At 45.1% G+C, this 20,027-nt stretch overlaps 1 protein-coding gene across 2 annotated transcripts in view; it reads left to right on the top strand.

The window, feature by feature from the left end:
* Window positions 1-19,456, top strand: part of LOC123385663 — a 509,548-nt gene extending 490,092 nt beyond the window's left edge. For both annotated transcript variants that reach the window (XM_045058524.1, XM_045058525.1), the window contains 2 exons: window positions 18,783-18,980; window positions 19,085-19,456. In XM_045058524.1, the coding sequence (XP_044914459.1) occupies window positions 18,783-18,980; window positions 19,085-19,236 (350 nt within the window). In that variant the 3' untranslated portion in view covers window positions 19,237-19,456. The remainder of the gene's footprint in view (window positions 1-18,782; window positions 18,981-19,084) is intronic.
* Window positions 19,457-20,027: the final 571 nt, after the last annotated feature.

The raw sequence follows: 20,027 nt of genomic DNA, 5'->3' as shown, positions 1-20,027 counted from the left end.
ACAGATTAAGTTAGAATGGGAGAGCATCCCCAGGTGTGACCAGCTATCCAGTAGTGGAGTACAGAGCTCTCCCTTCCCCAGAGAGAAGTCTGGCCTCTGTCCTGGTGTCTTGGACGGTAACCTGTAAGCCCTCAGAATGTGTCGTCCGAGGAAAGTTGTCAAAAGTGGACATTGCGGAAAGTGCTTCTGTTTACCTGGAGGCCTTTGGGCAGTGGACAGAGCCAGCGCAGTTTGGAGTGGAAGCTTTGTGCCACACCAGCGATGTGCCGTGCAGTGGGGTTTGCATCATGGAGGGGCCGGAGACTGAGATCAGCTGTCTGGGCAGTCACTCAGGGCTAGGTGATGGAGCCCCAGGGAAATCCCTGGACACTGAAGCTCGAGCGAGCTCCCCAGCTTGGAAAGACTCGCTGCACGTTGTCACACGCCAGTGCTGGAAAAGTAAAGTGGATCGTGACTCCCGGGGGAGAGGACAGCCAGAAGCTCCACATCGCATACTTTCTCTGACTCCGCCCCACCCAGCCTTTCCCTTGGCTGATTTTAATCCGAATCTCTCAGCTGTGATAAGCGTAGCAGTCAGTATAACAGCTTCCGGGGTGTTACACTGAAACCCAAGTGTAACTGAAGGCCTTCTTGCTGATTCTGGAACCCAAGAGTGGTCTTAGGGATCCCTGAACTTGCGATTGCTGTCACAAGTGGACATGGTCTTGTTCGTTTCATAAGGCATCTAACGATTGGGTTCCTATGTTGTATACCTGAATCCAGTACAGTATTGTATGTCCACCCTTCAATTAAAAAAAAAAAGTAGGTGTAGCCTTGTGGACCCTTTTCTCCAAACTTTGCACCCGCGAAAGGACTTTTTCTTTGTGCCCATAAGACTTGGTGTTGTCACGTTGGCTAACTTGGATTTTGTGATCATTTGTTTCGGAACTCAGCAATTAACTCTTATTTTCTAAATAGGGACACATATGGAGGAGAATTACTTAATCCGACTGATAACCCAGAAGGAACTTGCAAATACTCCTGTGTTGTTGTGAAGTCCCTCAGCCTCAACCTTGCCTATGGCTGTTGGTCGTGATGCAGCGGTCTGACATCTTGGCTTCCGATCAGCTCCACGGGGCACTCAGTATGGACGACGAACTGGGTTCCTTTAGATAAGTCAGTGTCTTATCAGTTCTGTTTCTCTGGAGAAGCCTGACTCATGCCAAGATGGAGGCGCCTAAGAATCATCTCAAGGTTATTGTTGAAGGTGAGCTGGATCCAGTCTACCGCTCTCCCAGAGCAAAGGAAACAAGAAAAATTAGAACGTCACAGGTGGAAACAACATAGAGACTGTTTTCCGTTTCCCTCAACATCCCTCGTCTATCCCATCATTCTGCTTGTATGAAGAGGACTTACAGGTTCCCAAACAGAGTGTTTCTTCATGTTCTGGAAAGGATCCATTCTCGTAACAGCAGCCACTGAAAAACAACAGCTCAGGAAACCTAGTGCGCACTTCTAGTCAAAATCGACGGATGGTAATAGCAAACCACGACGAACTACTCCTCATTCTCCGTGTGATAAATGCAACTCATACATGATCTCATTTGGCCTCCATCACAACAATGCACAGTAGCTGTGATTTCTCCCATTTTATTTTATTTCACTCTTTTACTTTAAATTTTTTAAAAATGTTTTAATTTATTTTTGAAGGTGAGAGAGACAGAGCATGAGCAGGGGAAGAGCAGAGAATGAGGGAGACATAGAATTGGAAGCAGGCTCCAGGCTCTAAGCTGTCAGCACAGAGCCCGACGCGGGGCTCGAACTCACGAACTGTGAGATCATGACCTGAGCCAAAGTTGGACGCTTAACCGACTGAGCCACCCAGGCGCCCCACATTCTATTTTATTTTAGAGAAAGAGCATGCGAATGAGCAGGGGAGAGGAGCAGAGAGAGACAGTCTCTCAAACAGGCTCCATGCCTATCTTGGAGCCTAGTGGGGCTCGATCCCACAACTCTGGGACTATCACCTGAGCCAAGAATCAAGACTCGAACACTCAACCCACTGAGCCACCCAGGTGCCCCTATTTCTCCTGTTTTAAAAACAAGGAAACTGAAGTACATAAAGTTTCTGGTCAAAGCTTGCTAGAAGGGCGTATTGACCCAGCCCTAGGGGACACACAGACGGAAAAACTAATGTCCACTACACGGAAGGAACTTTGTCTGGAGAAGTGAACTAAGATTGCCAGGCAAGCGAGAACCACTGCACAGGCCAGAGAAGACAGAAGCTGTCACCAGAAGTCAGGACCGTCACGCCTGGGGAATCCCACACAGATATTTCATATCGTGGGCGCCCATTTACGAGAGCAGGATGGGGCGGTGGAGAGGCAGCAATTTGACTCTGGGGCCGGACCCTGGGCTCCAGTCTGAGCTCTAACATGACTGCCCTTCAATCTGGGAAATTCCTCTTCTCTAGGCCTATGTCTCCCTACCTATAAAAGGCAATTAGATTAGAAAATCCTGGAGTTTTGCAAAGATTGTGCAAACCTCTCTGTAAAACACGACCCCAAGCTCGGTTTTCGTGGCTTTCTCAAAAAGAAAAATACAGATTTGTTGTGCAAGTGTCCCATTTGAATCCCTTCTACTCCTCATTATCTGCTCTATTTCCCTGTGTATTTGTCTAGATTTGTTTGAGAGAGAAAAAAAAATCCTTGGTTAGAAACAATCACTCTACACTTGTGAAATACTGTTTTCATGCCCGGCGTCTTCCGTTCTTCTTAACAGAAGCCCGAGTGGTAGTCACCCTGCTCTAATGAGAGAGATTATTTCAGAACGTCAGCATGTCACCTTGAAGAAGTTTACCGGCTTAAAAATGGGTCTTGAAGTATACAGAAGAGGCATAATTTGCATACTTTTGCTTCCTGTAACAGTCTTTTTCCAAATAACACATCTGTCCTGTCTCCATTTGCCTGAAGCAGTGTAGAGCGCATACTGTCTTTGAAAGAGAGAATGAATAATGCATTAGGCAGCCTTCATCTGGAATAACAGTTCAGGTGTAGTCCAGTCGGCATCTAATCCAAGATACTAATGTCATAGTCCCTGGGAGGGTGGGCTTCCCATGTAAATTGCCATCGATTTTGTACTTTAATTTGACAGTCACTAATGTAATGTATGCTATGAACAAGGAAGGACCCAGGCTGGATGAGGCATATAAAGAAAACCAGCTTCTCTGACATTCGGTTTCCTCATCTCTGGAACGCTTACCGTTGTAATATTTACCTGAAAAAGAAAGAAGGTGGTGCCTTTAAAATTCCAGTTTCCGGCGTGGTGGAGATACTCACTAAACAGTAACCTCGCCGTAGCAGATGTAAACCCTCGTTGTCTCGAAGGAACTGAATGTAAGTAGTGAGAATTCCTGCCGTCCTAATGAGTGACAATATTAGAAGCCAGAATGTGGTCAGAGAGAGAGAGAGATGGCAAGAACAAGAAGCGGGTACGTTGAGGGAGAAGAGAGTACTTTCGTTTAGAGAAGTGAGATAAGCATGTATCGTGGCATTTGCCATTTCTTTTGGGCCTTAAAAGATTCGGTTTTTGGGGACCCTGGGTGGCTCAGTCATTTGAGTGTCCAACTCTTGCTTTCAGCTCAGGTCATGATCCTGGGGTAGCCCCCTGTTGAGCATGGAGCCTGCTTGAGATTCTCATCCTCTCTCCCTCTCTCCCTCCCTCCCTCCCTCCCTCCCTCCCTCCCTCCCTCTCCCTCCCTCCCTCCCTCCCTCTTTCCTTTTCCCTCACCATCTCCCTCTTTCTCTCTCCCTCTCTCCCTCCCCCCCTCTCCCCTGCTGGCACACTCTTTCTCTAATAAAAAAATAATAACAAAACACTAAATGATTAGGTTTCCATATGCAGTGTAAGGGTATTTGATTTGTAGACTCTCCTTCAGTTATCAGCCCTGATCAGGATAACGCAGCGGGCAAGTTGAATGTCTATGGTAAAGTAACGTAACTGGATACTAAGAAATCGTTTCAAGGGGCAGGTTGTAGACCCCTGGCTCTAGTTTGTCCTGGTTAGCACTTTGACAGTGACTTGATTATCACATTGCCAGAGGACATGGAAGCTGCAGGGGTGGTGTCCGTGGAATAACGGGACGCAAGTCCAGTGGGTTTAATCTTGTAAGATGATGTTTAAAAGCACACGTATTTACAGTTCTGTAATGAGATCCACCAAATGATCAGGCTCTAGAGTTTAGGTAGGAAAAAAAATGATGAGTTTAGTCAACTGTAAGTCATATGAGAGAGAACGTCTAAAAACCCATTGAGGGGCTCTTGGGTGGTTCATTTGGTTGGGCATCCAGCTCTTGATTTCGGCTTAGGTCATGATCTTGCTGCTCGTGAGTTCGAGCCCTGCATTGGGGTCTGTGCTGGCAGTGCGGAGCCTGCTTGAGATATGCCCTCTCTCTCTCTCCCCCTCCCCTGCTCACTCGCTCTCTCAAAGTGAGTAAATAAACTTAAAAAAAAAAAACCTCATTGAGATTTCACGCTGCAGTGATAAAATTTCACTCAACAAACATCTAATGAAGGGCTACTATATGCAAAGAACATATATCCGTAAAGAGTACACATTTGGACGCTGTGATCTCAGGACTTGACTTTTAATAGAATCAATAGAAATGAAATGAATTTCACAGTTGAATGTTGCACTCCAACTGTGACAAGTGCCAGGAGGGAAAAGTACAGGGTGCCACACGTACACATAACAAGGGGACCTGAGCTCACGTCAGTCTGGGGAGGCCTCCTTGAAGAAATGACTTTCACTGAGAAAGATGATGGGAATTAACCAGGTAAAAGAATCTTCTAGGTAGAGGAGGCAGCGTTTATGAAGGTCTTCAGCCAAAAGTGAGGCTGCAGACGGCAAAGACAAGACACGCCAGGACTGAGTCTCGAAGGAATTCAGTTCAACTGGAAAGTCCTGAGATAACTGGACGACTCATACGAGGTGGAATGTGGTCAGTGCTGTGAAAGATCTCAGAATAAAGTTTTGCAGATCATAGGAGATCTTTCTGTTTGCCCGGGAATTAGGTAAAAATTCACCAAGATGAGCTTTCGTTTGGGTTTTTTTTTATTTTCAAGAGAGCGCGCACACATGTGAGCAAGGGAGAGTGAGTGGGGGGGAGAGAGAACCTCAAGCAGGCTCCACATTCAACGCAGAGCCCAACATGGGGCTCAGTCCCATGACTATGGGATCATGACCTGAGCTGATATCAAGAGTCAGATGCTCAACCAACTGAGCTACCCAGGTGCCCCTCGTTTAGGTCTTTAAAGAAAGATGTGGTTCTGGTGGGCAGGGTTAGGGTATCCTCCAGAGGCAAAGACTGGTTAGAGGATAAGAAGAGTTAAACAGGGAGGAAGAGGCTCGGTATGGTGTGGGATCGTGGGAATTGAAGAGAAGTTTACAACGAGAGATGGGTCATCATTTGGGATGATTTGACAGTGTTCAGGTAGGATGAGAACTGAGCTCCGTGCACCGTATTCACCCAACTGGAAATTACGGGTAAACTTAGCGTGAGTGGACTGAGCTGTGAGTAAAAAGTGAGGAAATGGAGCCCACAGGTAGGGAGCGGCCCAGAACGCCTCGAAAACTCAACGCTGTAGGCTTCCGGTGACCGGATCCTTGTGATGTTCCTTTTTTTTTTTAAATTTTTGGAATGAAGCACAGAGCAATAGTCATGCAGTAGTCCTACAAAACTTAATTTCAGTTGGATGAATGAATATTTGGGGAAAGAAAGGTTAATTATACTAGAAATAGGACAAGACTTTGGGGAAAAAGACTTACTATCACACTTTGTCTCTAGCAAATTACTAACTTTGTGACCTTGGGCAAGTCATTTAACCACTTGGAGCCCTACTTTCCTTACTTATAAAATGAGGATAATGATAATTGATCTAATTTCCCTAAAGAGTTGGTGAGCATGCAAAAGTAAGAAACTTTCCATGAATGTGTGGGGTCCTTATCTAATAAAAGATACTTTAGTATTCGAAGGATTTGAAGCTATGTCATGGACTGAGGAGGTGATCAGATCATTGCCTCCTCTTCCTGAACTACATTTCCCAGGGACCCTTGCACTGGAATAGCCCTGTGTTTGTGTGTGAGCAGTGACGTGTGACCAGAGGGGTTATGTGCCGCTTCCGGGACCGGGTCATTGAAGCCTCCCCAAAGGGGCCCTACATGCTCCTGCTGCTTTTAATGGTTTCCTGCAGATGGGGGATGGGGTAAGAACTTGTAAGTTCCTACTACCAACTTGGAAGACAATTTGGTATTTGTGTCAAAATTTGAACATTCTCCTATCCCACAGTCCTGCTATTGTAGTCCCAGGTATATTAGCTCTAGAGAAAGTTGGAAATGTGCTCTTACGAGACGTTTTTTTAATGTTTATTTATTTTTGAGAGAGAGAAACAGAGTGTGAGCAGGGGAGAGGCAGAGAGAGAGGGAGACACAGAATCTGAAGCAGGCTCCAGGCTCTGAGCTGTCAGCACAGAACGCGATGCGGGGCTCGGACACACGGACGATGAGGTCATGACCTGAGCCGAAGTCAGACACTTAGCCAACCAAGCCCCCCAGGTGCCCCTCTTAGGAGACATTTTTGAGTGGGTTTGTTTGTAATAACCCAAACTGATGGCAATCCCAATGTCTTTCAATAGGAAATCCAATGTCCATGCATAGAAGAATGGAGAAAGCAATTGAAATTCACAAAGATTAATTAACACTATGGGAAGAAATCACTATACATGACATGACATGACATGAATGGAAGTAAGAAGTATAATGATAGGTGAAAAACACAAGTCACAAAGGAAAACGTGGCAAAATTATAAAAGACTGAATAAGATAAAACGGGGCCAAGAAATACACTTTTTAACACTGTATGCATCAGTGACATTTTCAAAAGGAGGAAGGGAATTGTGTAAATAATGCCAAAAAAAAAAAAATACTGCACACAACCACCATGAAACTCGGTGACTGAAAGAAAGAAACACGTGGGGCACCTGGGTGGCTCAGTTGGTTAAGCGTCTGACTTTGGCTTACGTCATGATCTCACGGGTTGTGAGTTTGAGCCCCGCGTTGGGCTCTATGCTGACAGCTCAGAGCCTGGAGCCTGCTTCGGGTTCTGTGTCTCCCCGTCTCTCTCCCCCTTTGCCACTCGTTCGCTCACTCTCTCTCTCTGTCAAAAATAAATTAAAAAAAATTTTTTTTAATAAATAAAGAATCATGTAATATGTATATAGCTCACTGTCGGCTGTGTTCATCTGACCTTGCCACTGCTCGGTTGACCTGACCTGGGCTTCCTCGTACTTCCATGGGGGTACAGGTTTGCTGGGTGGTTCTGGTAATCTTGGCTGACACATGTTCTTGGCTCGGCTGTCGGCTGATCTAGGATGGCCATGACCTAGGGCGACATAGCTCTGCTTTATGTGTCTGTCGCCATCCAGCTGGCTAGTCTGGTCCTGTTCTCATGACAGGGCCCAGAGGGAAGGAATCAGTGAGAGCGATCCTGCAAAGGGCCAACAGGAATGTGTGTGCACTTTCCAAAGCTCTACTTCTGTTTCCTTTGCTTATATCCTATTGGCAAATGCCAGGCACATTGCCAAGCGTAGCCTTAGAGCGGGAGGGGATGACGTTCTAGGATAGAGGCCATAGGAGGACATTAATGAGGGCCGTGGATGCAATCAGCCTGGCAGAAGTGATGACCCCTATCAGGACGGCAAGGGGTGGAAAGGAGAGGAAATGCAGCTGCCAGCTGATTGGTGATGTTCTAATACCTACGTGAGGCAGTGGTTTTTTACTTTTCACTTTGTAATTGTGCCTTGTCACAGGCATGCATATATTATGTTTATCCTTTTTAAAAAAATTTTTAATGTTTTCATTGTTGAGAGAGAGAGCACGCAGGAGCAGGGGAAGGGCAGAGAGACAGGGAGGCAGAGAATCCAAAGCAGGCTCCAGGCTCTGAGCTGTCAGCACGGAGCCTGATGCGGGGCTTGAGCTCGTGAACCGAACGGAGACATCATGACCTGAGCAGAGGTTGGACGCTTAACCAACTGAGCCCCCCGGGCACCCCTATGTTTATTCCTTTGTAACCACCAAGTGCCAGACTTTTGAATATTCAAGGGAAAAAGCTTTGGGGGAACTCCAGTGGCAAATGAGGCCTCTAGGCCTCTGGATTCTCTCTGTTTCTGCAAAATGGGATATTAATTGTGGCTTTTAACAGAAGATTGTGACTTTGACAAAGAAAGCACATATCAAATGAAATCGAAGGACAAGCTTTGCCAAACTGGTGAGAAGAATTCTTTTTTTTTCTTTTTTTCTAGAGACCTCAGATCACATTTCGGCATTGTAGAAAATTCATTCATTCTGCTCTGTTCTGCTCTCTTTTATGCTGTTTGTTTTATTCCTGGAACAAAGATCCCACAGCTAGTCTTCGAAAGACTTCCATGTGAGTGTGAAAGAGGGTAGGATTTGGAACATGCTAGAGTTCAGATAAAACTCCTGATTTTTTTTTTTTTTTTTCAAAGCGCTTCTCAATTGGACGCAGATCTCAGACCTCCAGGGTTTGATTCATTCATCTCGAGCTGGAACTCTGTTTTTTCCACCCCGGTCCAGAAGACTGGGAGATTCACTTTAAAAAGATGCTGCCACTGCTTTTTTCCACATCACAAAAGAATTAATGTTTGTGCAGCCCTTTGAAGATGTGGTGTCACGCATGTGCTATTATTAATAATAAACTACAGATCTGCTTCACACCATCTGAAAAACAGGGCTGTGCCACCATGAAAGGGCTCTTATTTCAGCCCGTTCTCGCTTGTGCTTCGCCCGGGTCCCGCTCTGCTTCAGTCTGGGGCTGCTTCCAGAACATGGGTAAAGAAAGACAGCAGCTGGAGAGAAACAAAACAGCCTCTACCACCCAACACATTAAAAAAAAACAACTAAAGTAAAAGAGGCTTGTTTTTTAAGTTTATTTATGTCGAGAGAGAGTGAGCAGGGGAAGGGAGAGAGAGAAGGAGAGAGAAAGAGAATCCCAAGCAGGGTCCTCACTGTCAACGCAGAGCCCGATGTGGGGCTCGAACTCACAGACCGCAAGATCCTGACCTGAGCCGAAACCAAGCGTCAGACGGTTAACCGACGGAGCCACCCAGGTGCCCCTAAAAGAGGCTTTTGTAACCATTAGAGGCCAGTGCCACCTGCTACGAGCCTTTTGGCCGGAACGTGGGTTTGGGACACAGTACCTGCTGAAGGTAGGGACAAACGGAGCGTGTCTGATTCTGAGCGCATTCTGGGGGAGGACAAACATTCTCAGGGCTCGCCAGCCTGCACGGCCAGGAAAGAAGGCACTGATCACAGCCTGCTGTCTGTCTCTCCTTTTCTGGGAGTTGTTCTTTCCCCCCCCTTTCTGAAACCACTCCTATCATTCCTCCGGTAGCTTTGTGCAATCTACAAGCTACCTTTCCATGGTGGAGTTTGGGGAGATGGGTGTAAAATGAGGCCACTGTAAATACCAGCGCAGTAAAGCCTTGAGGACAGGTTTCACTTGGAGAGGCGAGAACACACACACAGGGCTGAAATGCAAAGGGTGGTTTCCGTGGGCTCCACGGACCGCGGGGACACCCACTGACCGGCCTGAGGAGGGAGAGGCACGTTTGAGAGCTGGGTCTGTTCTGTTTTTGAAAAAAACAAAAACAAAAAAAACGTTACACCTGTCTTTGGTGGCGATTTTCAACTCACCCTGCCAGTTTCAGCCTCCCGTTGGCCCGGCTTCTTTTGGGAGCTGCGCATTCAAAATGGACTTCTGCCTCGTTTCTGAATTACAGCGGCTGGCAGACGGGGAAAGGATGGATCTCTTGCTCCATTTCGGGCCCCAGCGCTGAAGGTGTAATATATGAACAATGGAGCTGGGGAGAGAGAGACGGAGCAAGCAAAAAGAGGCAAAAATACAAAACTCAAGGAAATCAAGATCACGCTGTGCAAAATTGTTACAGCTGTTTCTGTTTTTATTGGCTGTTTCTTTTGGCTTCGCTTTTTCAGCAACTGCCGTTCAGATGGGCAGGAAGGCAATACGGCGTGGCCCAGCTCCGCGCTGGGAGGACCGTGGATGGAGCAGGGAAGGAGGGGAGGGGCAGGCACTGGGGGAGGAGGTTCTGAATTTCGTACAGCCCTTGGAAGAGCTACACATCAAAGCATTTTTTTTTTTTTTGATAGTTTGGTGGAAGCCTTAGCAATAGAATTCAGATGCACTTAATGGAAGGCTCTTAAAAGCATCCCATCTCCCTGGCTGGATCAGATTAGCGGGCCGTTTAAGGCATTGCACCAGCCCTGGAAATGACGTTCCGATATCTCGGAGGAAATAAAGTGTCAGGACACATCCTTTTTTCCCTCTCTCTCCCCGACTGTGATTCACCTAGACCATTGCACAGGGCTGAACATATGGAGAGTGCACATTTTCCCTGGGGAGCTCTCTTTCTCCCGGTTACAAATGGAATGAGCTGTATGCCTGCTCACTGACCCTAGGAGAATATTGGCAGCTGGGATACAGCGCCCCAAGGCTTGGCGGAAAATGCACACCCACCTTGATTACCCTGCATAGCAGCTGGAAGGTGAGCCAGGAAAAAAAGCATGTGGAAAAGCCCACAATTACCCTCTCACTTTCTTAAAACTTCCTATCGAATCGGTGATTTAACTGACATTTTTAAGGTTTATAAAATTGCTTAAACTGAAGTTCTTGGATTTGATACTGTTCTTAACCACCCCTGTCCCCCCACCCCCACTCCAGACACAACCACTCTTAACCAAATTCATTCTGCAAACCGTAAGGAAAGATTATTCTAACAGCAAACACTGAGTCCCTAAATGAAGGCATGTGGGCAGTAGAACAGGGAGATCAGGAATATAGCAAGGGGGAAAGCGTTTACTTCCGTTTGGCTTGTAGTTGGAGCAAAAGGGAAAGTTTAATGAAAAGGCGATTAATGAAAAATACCTAGAGCTGGTGATACGTTGTTACACACTCTCGTGTTAAAAAAACGTCCAATCCAGTGAGCCCCACTGTAGAATGAAGGGCAGATCCCAAGCCCAGGGCCCAAACATTGGTTCTGCTTTGAACTTACTTGACTTTTCTGGACTGGACCTCTGACTTGACCGCAGGAGGGCAAATCGTTACCTTTATGCCTCAGTGTGCTCATCCAACAATGGAAGCTGCCCTGGGGAGATGGGTTGATGGAAGGTTGCAAAGCCCTTTGAGGCTCTAAAACCCCAGGTGATTGTGAACAACAGATCTAGTGTGATTAGATGTGCCTTGGTTTCTTGGTTGTGTCTTAGTCATTTTTTTTTTTCATGTTTACTTCTGAGAGAGAGATTGAGCACAAGCCAGGGAGGGGCAGAGGGCGAGGGAGACACAGAATCCGAAGCAAGCTCCAGGCTCCGAGCTGTCAGCACAGAGCGTGACGTGGGGCTCGGACCTGTGAACCGTGAGATCATGACCTGAGCTGAAGTCAGAGGCTCAACTCAACCGACTGAGCCACTCAGGCGCCCCTACAATGATATATTTTGAGATGTGCCATGCTTTTTTGCATTTTCTAATTTCATCTCTTCCTGCTTTGTTCTTATGTGTTAATCGTGGCTAACAGCGTATCATTATTGCCAGATATTAAATTTGTTTAAAAGTTTTTCAGTTCTGGGAGAATGTGGTCCAGGTAGAGTGAGGCAGGCTGTTTTTATGAAAGGGGGCTCACTAACCTCCTTGAACAGGAAATGGAGTGATTTCCCAAATTAGAGATGTCTAGGGAGAGCTCTTCTCTTACAAAGAAGGAAACTGTTCCTTGTGAAGGAACAGTAGTAAAAAAAATAACAGATTTTGTTATTTGTCGCTAATACTTAAAAGGATATGGTAAGTTTGTTTGCACCTCAGCTCTTAGCGTAAGGGTGGGTGAAATTCTTTTGCCCTGGGCTTTGGCCACAAAATGCCATTGGTTGATGGGGCTTGACCATACATTCCCTCCTGAGAACCTTGTGAAATTTAGATGTAAGACTTTGAAACTGAAGCACTGAATGTTCTTGTTTGCTCTCCGTGTTCAGCCTTAAACTTTTATCTGTAGCCCTAGGAAACTCTGCAAAGGTCAATCTTGTGAACATGGACGTTGGTTATACTTTTCGGGGTCATTATGAACAGCCTCACTTGAAAAAACAGATCTGTTTTCTTGATTCGCTTTTCTGTGCTTTAAGAATGAAAGTTATTATACTTCACAATGTTAAAAAAAAAAAAGGCATCTGGGGAGCCTGGGTGGCTCAGTCAGTTAAGCATCCAACTTCGGCTCAGGTCATGATCTCTTGGTTCGTGAGTTCGGGCTCTGTGCTGACAGCTCAGAGCCTGAAACCTGCTTCGGGTTCTGTGTCCGCCCCCCTCCCCACCCCACTCATGCTCTGTCTCTCAAAAATGAATAAACGTTAATTTTTTTTTTTTAAAAGCATCTGTTACATGTTACTCCAAATTTGAGATACCATTAGTCAGGAGCATCTTTTACAAATGAGGAGTCGATTTTTGCATTTTGAGGTTCAGCCAGGCACTCCCATTATTCGGCTATACACCGAACCTCACTTGCAAAAACATGTTTCTGCCATTATCCTTACAGAAGGCCGTGTGTTCACACACATGCACAATTATGAGGCTGAACATCCCTTCTTCTTTGGGTTACTCTTTGATCTTTTATTGTTTTGCTGCTGTGTCCATATGGAAATGTTACCAACCAGCGGGCAATTCCTTTTCCATTATGATTCCTCGTCCAGAGTCTTCCCCCCTGTTGTTTCTTATTTGTGTTGGGCTCCAGATTGATGCCAATGTTTCAAAGGAGTACACCTCCTCGGGTTCAAAAGCTCAATTTGCTTTAAGCAGCCATCAAAGCTTACACTTAGATTTAAGTACTTGTTTATAGCCAGGTTTTTCTGACATGCAGTGACAATGTGGGCATCTCCCAAGAAACAGTTTTCTTGTGATACGGAGGGGAGGGGGGGAGACCTTTGGGATCGGGTAGGGAGGTCATCAGCCCTGTCAGCAAGAAGCCTGTTTTTAGTTGGTGTTCCCTCTGCTGATGTCCATTTTCGTCCTTACCAATTGGAAGTATGTACAAGACCCGCAGGGGCATGACCTCATCCAAAGAAGATCGATCGGAAAGTTCCAAACCCTAAAAAAGCTCAGTTTGTGGATGGTAGGTTTATGTTCATTTGTAAAATTTCTTCCTGTCCAGAGTACCCAGTAATGCTTGTCCTGGAAACCCCCCACTTTTTTATCCCGGAAAATACCAAAGATGTGAGAGCATAGAGGTATGTGTTTGCTAAGGGAACTTTTTTTTAATAGCCTTCTGAATCTCCTCCTTAGAAGAGATTAAATAAAGCCGGTGCCTTTCCACTTCCCAAGTCTATCTCACACATCAAACAAACGAAAATCCTTCCAAAACTCCTTTCCCTTCATGCCCACACTCAAATATGCTGTTTTATGTGGGTTGACCAAAGTCTTTTTCTGATTTTCCTCCCCATCTGTTCTTTGAATAAACATGCATCCTAAAGGAGGACTTACAGGATCAAATTTGATTCCTGTATTTGGAAATGTTTTCAAAAGACCATGCCGCACTTGGCTATTTGGTCAAATTAGGTTCCGTTTGCCTCTAATAGCATTTAATTACCTCCCACACGCTTCTCACACTCTTTCACTTCTTGGTCTGCATGACTTAGCTCTTCTGATGTCCGACAAAGTGTACCGGCTATATTGGCCGTCTGGAATTGTGGAAACCAAAATAACCGGAGACACAACCGGTTAGTTTTTAACTTTTCAGGTTGTTTTGTGGCCAAAGACACGGCATCTCAATTTCTTGCTTTTACAAGTGGATTGCTATACTCATGGTGATGAGGGAGCGTGGGGCAAGCTGAGGACAGAATACAGGCTGGCACCCCGTCGCCTCCCCCAGGTGGAGTGTATGTGACAGTCCCCGGAGACGCCTGGCTGCCCAAGAACAAAGGAAAGGGGTGTCAGTGCTGGCCATGGTGATGGGGGAAACTATGGCAGATGAAAAATTAAATTCCCTTACTGCCTTTAGCCCATTGACAAGTCCTTGAAACAGGCAGTGACCTCCCTCTAGGAGCTCAGCTGCCTCAATGATGACACTTTCCTGGATGCAAAAGAGAACTTTAGCTTAACATTGAACCTGGAGGATCCTGTAAGTGTACTTCCTTTATCTCAACTGCAGTAAGATAGACGCTGGCAATCATACTCGAAGCTTATGGCCCCCCAGTATGCATCTGAAAGGTCTCATGACTGAGATTTTGTTAAACTGTAGTGAGTGGCATTTCTCTAGTAACAGCTAGCCCCTCAAGGTCCTGGAAACCTTCCTTCCAAAATACCTTAGAGACTCAGTCTATCCCTCACCCCCTCCCAATATGAGGGTATATAATGAGTTACCCGTCACAACCCCATACAGCTCTTCCTGCCCACGGGTCCTGTCCCCGTGCTTTAATAAAATCCCCTTTTTGCACCAAAGACGTCGTCAAGAATTCTTTTCTTGGCCCTCGGCCCTGGACCAGCCCAATATCACCCTAAAACTTTATCAATATGATTTAAAAACTCACTTGAATGGAAAGCAATGTGCACTAATAAATCTCCGAGAGACATTCAACCCAAAGTATGAAGCATCGAGGACAAGTTATCTTACAGTTATCCTCAAGGAGGGATTCGGTTATCCTGATTAATTTTTATTTTTCTTTCTCCAGATTAGAAAGGAGAGGAGGGTGGAGTGAAGGCCTTATGTGGAATGTCATGTTCAGTTGTCATTATTTCCGGTTTACAACCTCTGCATAGGCTGAGATTATGTCGGTTAATCGGAGTTCAATTTTAGTGGCATCACATACAAAGATTAGTTATCTTCAGTATCCTAATTCAGTTTATTTTTATTTATTTTTTAATCTCTACTCTTGAGAGAGAGAGAGACAGTGTGTGAGCCGGGGCAGGGAAGAGAGGGAGAGGGAGACACAGAATCCAAAGCAGGCTCCAGTCTCCGAGCACAGAGCCCGACGCGGGGCTCGAACTCACAGACTGAAAGATCATGACCTGAGCCGAAGTCGGATGCTCAACTGACTGAGCCACCCAGGCCCCCCTCCTAATTCAGTTCAAACCTGGAGTTGGCAAACTTTTTTTTTTTCTTTTAAAGGGCCAGATAGTGAATGATTTAGGTTTCGATGTGCACTATGATCAAAATCGCATATATTAGGTAGGGACGTAGAGGATAAAAGAGGAAGCGCTTGCCCCTCTGTGGTCCTGTTCGCTGTTTACATTGAGGCACTCCTGCCTTCGCTGGAGACGTTCTCTGGCTCCGGTGAGTCGGGCCTGGTGGGCAGGCAGGAGTGTGTGGTGTCCCGGGGATGGGGATGGGTGGGTGGGTGGCCCCTGGTCCCAGGGCAGGCGCTGCAGGTGGGAGAAATTGGGACTGTGGCTTGCAGCGTTAGTGCACGGAGTAGTGACTGAGGGCCGTACACAAAGAAGCTTTGGTCTGGATGTGGTCTCCTGGTTGGAGTTGGCCAAACTCCTGATTACACAAACACCTAGATGCCGATGACTCCAAACTGATATTTCCGGTGTGAGTTGTACCTGTTGTACATTTCCCCTTAGCTCCTTGGTAGGCCCTTTAAAGAAAAGATGTCCCAAACTCATTATATTACCTTCTTCCCTCCACGCCCCATTTCTGCAAATGGCACCACTGTGCTCACCCAGCTGCCCGAGTCAGAAACTCTGCGTCCATTTCTGACTCCTCCTTTCCTTCATGCTTTTGCCTACAGTGACTGGACTAGAAGCGGCGGAAAGGCCTGAACAGATCTAGCTCATGTTAATATTTATAACTTCCTCTAGAGGGCCTGACACACAGTAGGCTTCTAAAATTTGGTTGTTGAATTAATCTACCCAACACCAAACATAAATGATTCTTCCTGATCATCTCATTCCTCTGTCAACATTTATCCATGGCTTTCTGTTGAATAAAGAATAAGCATAAAATGTTTGCAGACCATGCAAAACTTTCCCTGTTTGGACTGTGCCTCCCCTAAGGACTGATGATACAGAATTATGTCACAGGCACTAGTATCTCTCGTACTTGATGTCTTCAGGCGGTGCTGTTCCCTCCGCCCGGAGTGCTTCTCCACTGGATTTCCATGTCCTTCCAGACTTGAGTCTGTTATCTGCAGGAAGAACCCCCAGGTACCTTCCCATTCATCAGGTGTTTGTTCTCATAGAACCAGGCAGGGCTCCCCCCAACTCTACCACAAGACTTCGTTGGTGCTGAGATTACTTGGTAAATGCATTCGCCCTTACTGGATTATACATAGCATCAAGGCAAGACTTTGTCTGTCTTTTTCTGTATCTTAGTTTGGCACTTGGAACATGCCTAAAATGACACCTAAGTGTATTTGAGAAACCTCAGAACGCTTTTTGCATCCATGTAGACTCAAGAGGGGTCTTTCTAGAGTCCACTGGGCCTCTCTCAAACCTTCTGTTTGCAGCCAGAGAGAGCAGGTTACAATTAATCTGTGCTAGGGATTGCTTTGTGTAGTGAAAGGCACTGGGGCTCCTATTGGAAAGGATTTTGGTGGGGGGAGGGTAGGAGGAAAGTGCTTTGAAGCCCCAAGGCATGGTCTTTGGTCTAGAAATCCCCCTGGGTCTGGCTTTGTTGCACACAAGGCAAGGCAATTGCATTTACAAGTTACTTAGACACAAAGAGGCTGAGCCTGACTGGGGCAGCCAATCGGAGCCAGCACCAAAGTGTAAATTTTGTCCTACAGTCACAACGGCAATGCTCATACGATATCAGAGATGGCAATGAGAATCTTGAGTTATTTATTTATTTTTTTGAGTTATTTCTTTATATGCATAAAAGAAAGACAGTCCATAATGATCATCGTAATCAATGATTGTAATACCCTCTATGTGCATGTCAATATTAAACAGCAAGAAGGACGCCTGGCTGACTCAGTCGATAGAGTGTGTGTCTCTTGATCTCAAGGTCGTGAGTTTGAGCCCCTTGTTGGGTATGGAGCCTACTTAAAATAAAACTTAAAAAAATTATATGACACAAAATCAAGCAATATATTACCTAGTGTCTCTTTTTCCATTCTGAACTCTAGGTAGGTGGAGAATTACAAATAGAAAAAGTGTAAGAGATAATTATATCATTGCAATAATTTAGAAAATCTGAAACAAAGCCTGGTGGCAGTGGCCTTAGGGGGATTGTAATACCAACTAAGTTATTTGAATATAAGCATGATGTTGTTTAATGCATCCATCATGTAATTAGGCATCATTAAGAATCTTTCTAACATACAGTGATAATTGAGATAATAATGACGGAAAAGAGATAGTAAAGATTATAGACATTTGGAAGAAAGTTGCTCTTTTGAATTTAATAAGGAATATAATAAAGTACCTGAGGGCATTGTAAGAGTCCAACAGGGGGTTGAGCTTCAGGGATTTGTGAATTTTTTTTTTAATGAATACAGTACTGAACATGTATTTTCTCTTATGATTTGCTTAATAATTTTTCTTTTTCTCAAGCTTACTTTATTGTAAGAATGCAGTCTATAGTACATATGCAAAGTATATATTAATCAACTTTATGTTATCAGCAAGGCTTCTGGCCAACAGTAAGCTATTCAGTTATGGGAGAGTCAAAACTGATATGTGGTTTTTTTGACTGCGTGGGTTAGCGCCCCAACCTCTGTGTTGTTCAAGGATCAACGGTACTCAGACTCTCCAGTTATATCCTTTCATTAACCACAAACGCCTGGCAGTTAGATGAATTTGGGTTATTATCAGAGAGGGAGGAAAAAGTATAAAATTGGGTGCAGAGAGAATGCCTGCTCTATGCCCTTCGCCCCTACTTTTCTTTCACCCCAGTAAAAGGACGAAAAATATTCCAAAAGTTCCACTTCCAAATTAGTTAGAAAGGGGGCCTTTTAGTAACCAAAAACTCCTCCAAAAGGATACAATTAATTTACAAAGCAAGACAACTTCCTAAGCTTTCCTATCTTCCTGTTTCATGAAAAAGAAAATAAGACATCATGGTTTGATCCATAATTAATCACATGAGAATGGAATTTATTTTTGTCCTGAAAATGTTGATTTTGGGGGAAAGGAGAAGGTAGGGCTTTTTTTTCCTTTTCTCTCTCTCTCTCTCTCTCTCTCTCTCTCTCTCTCTCTCTCTCTCTTTCCTCTTTCTTTCTTGCTTTCCCTCTCTCTCCGTTTCTCTCTCTCTCTCTTTCTTTCTAACATTAAGGAAGAAACTAGCAGAAATAAATGAATCATAAAATTGTGGGCAAATCAGACCACTGGAATTAATGAGATTTCTCCAAGTAGAACTTTCTCTGAGGCCAGGTTTAGGCTCTGGGAAAAAAAAAAATATGTGCGCTTGTAGGGCTTTAAAGATGAAAACTGTTTCCTCTGCACGGTAATGCAGAAAAGGATTTACCCCACCAAATTTCCCCAGAGTCCTCACTAATAAGATAAAGTCAGCTGAAAATCACTTTGCTCAGCATAGACTGTGACTTCTGAAAGGCTCATTGAAATTAATCAGTACATTTCTGTCCTACTCCGTCTTTATGTTTCACATCTAAGAATGTTCCTTAGGACCAAGTGAGGAAGAGGCAGTTTCCTCAGTCTTTGGCAGGTGTCATTTACTTGCAAGGTGGGCTGACAGAGGCGGAGAGCAGCTCATCTTGAAGTTTCTGTGTGTTGCTAGAGCTGACGTATGTGATGAGTGGGCAGACGAGCCTCTGTGATCTACTTTCTTCATTCTGCATCATTCCTCTCTGGAGTATTTCACAGGGACGTCCAAGCCAGCGTGGAAGAATGAAGGACCGCAACACCAGGCAGAAACTAAGGGGAGCAACCAGGAGGAATGTGTCTTGTGTTGGAAGCTACGCAAAACGCCAGGAAGGTGTGTACTTCTTTGGGGAGCCCCGAGTGGATGCTTTCGAGGCCTGATGTTTTCGTGGCTCGCTTTGAGACACCATCGCAAATGACCTTGTTCTCTTTGTTCAGACATGTCTGCTTTTCTCATCTATCAGAGTGTCCTCTTTCAGAGGGCTGGGACTGTCCCTGGATTTCTTCAGCCTTGCCGTAGAACCTTGCTGAATGATATGAAAAAGGAGATAGTCGATAGCATTTGGGAAATTGGGTTGTATGGTAAATGACTTAAAAGATGCATAAAGTCTTGCTCTAGAGCAAGACAGTCCTAAACCCTTCTTTCACTTTTGACATTTAAATAAAATACTTAAGATCACTTTGCATGTTTACATGTAAGTTTTCCTTTATTTAATCACCATATGTAAACAATTTGTTTCCTGGTATCTGTAGTTTCTAACTCTTTCCTCCTCTCAATTGAATTAATAAATTGTAATGAGGTTTTGTGTCTCTCTCTGTCCAGAAAAATTTATTCAATTCTAAATCTGTGGCCTCACTTGCTAATTCCTAACCTTTTGCTATTTGTGTGTGTGTGTGTGTGTGTGTGTGTGTGTGTGTGTGTGTGTGTGTGTGTAGTCTGGACCTACTTCTTCAGGATAATGTGGCAGAGACGATGCCATGTGTTCACCAAATTTCATTTTTATTTTCCTCTTCCTTGGACACACAGCAGATCACATTTCCCAGTCTTTCCTGTGTTAGGTGGAGGCAGACCATGGATGCTGGTCAATGAAATGTGAAAAGGAGGAACACATGCCAATCCCAGGCTGAGACAGTGAAAAGCCCTCGGGACTCTTTGGGCAGTTTCTTCCCCTGCCATGGGGAATGCGAAGGCCTCATGTTGAGACAGAAGAGCCTCCGGATCAAAGCCACTTGGATCACCGTGTCGCTGCATGGAAAACACCTGCCATGGAGGATGGCCTGGGCCCACGGCCAGACTATGCATGTGTTATGTTAAACTATGTAAGACTGCATGGCTGTTGTTTACACAGCGTGAGCCAGCCTGCTCTAGCTGATACTGAAT

Source organism: Felis catus, chromosome B2 (genome assembly GCF_018350175.1).
Source record: "Felis catus isolate Fca126 chromosome B2, F.catus_Fca126_mat1.0, whole genome shotgun sequence".
Lineage (NCBI taxonomy): Eukaryota > Metazoa > Chordata > Mammalia > Carnivora > Felidae > Felis > Felis catus.
Note: the sequence above shows the minus strand (reverse complement) of the source record. Positions and strands in the feature narration are given on the sequence as shown.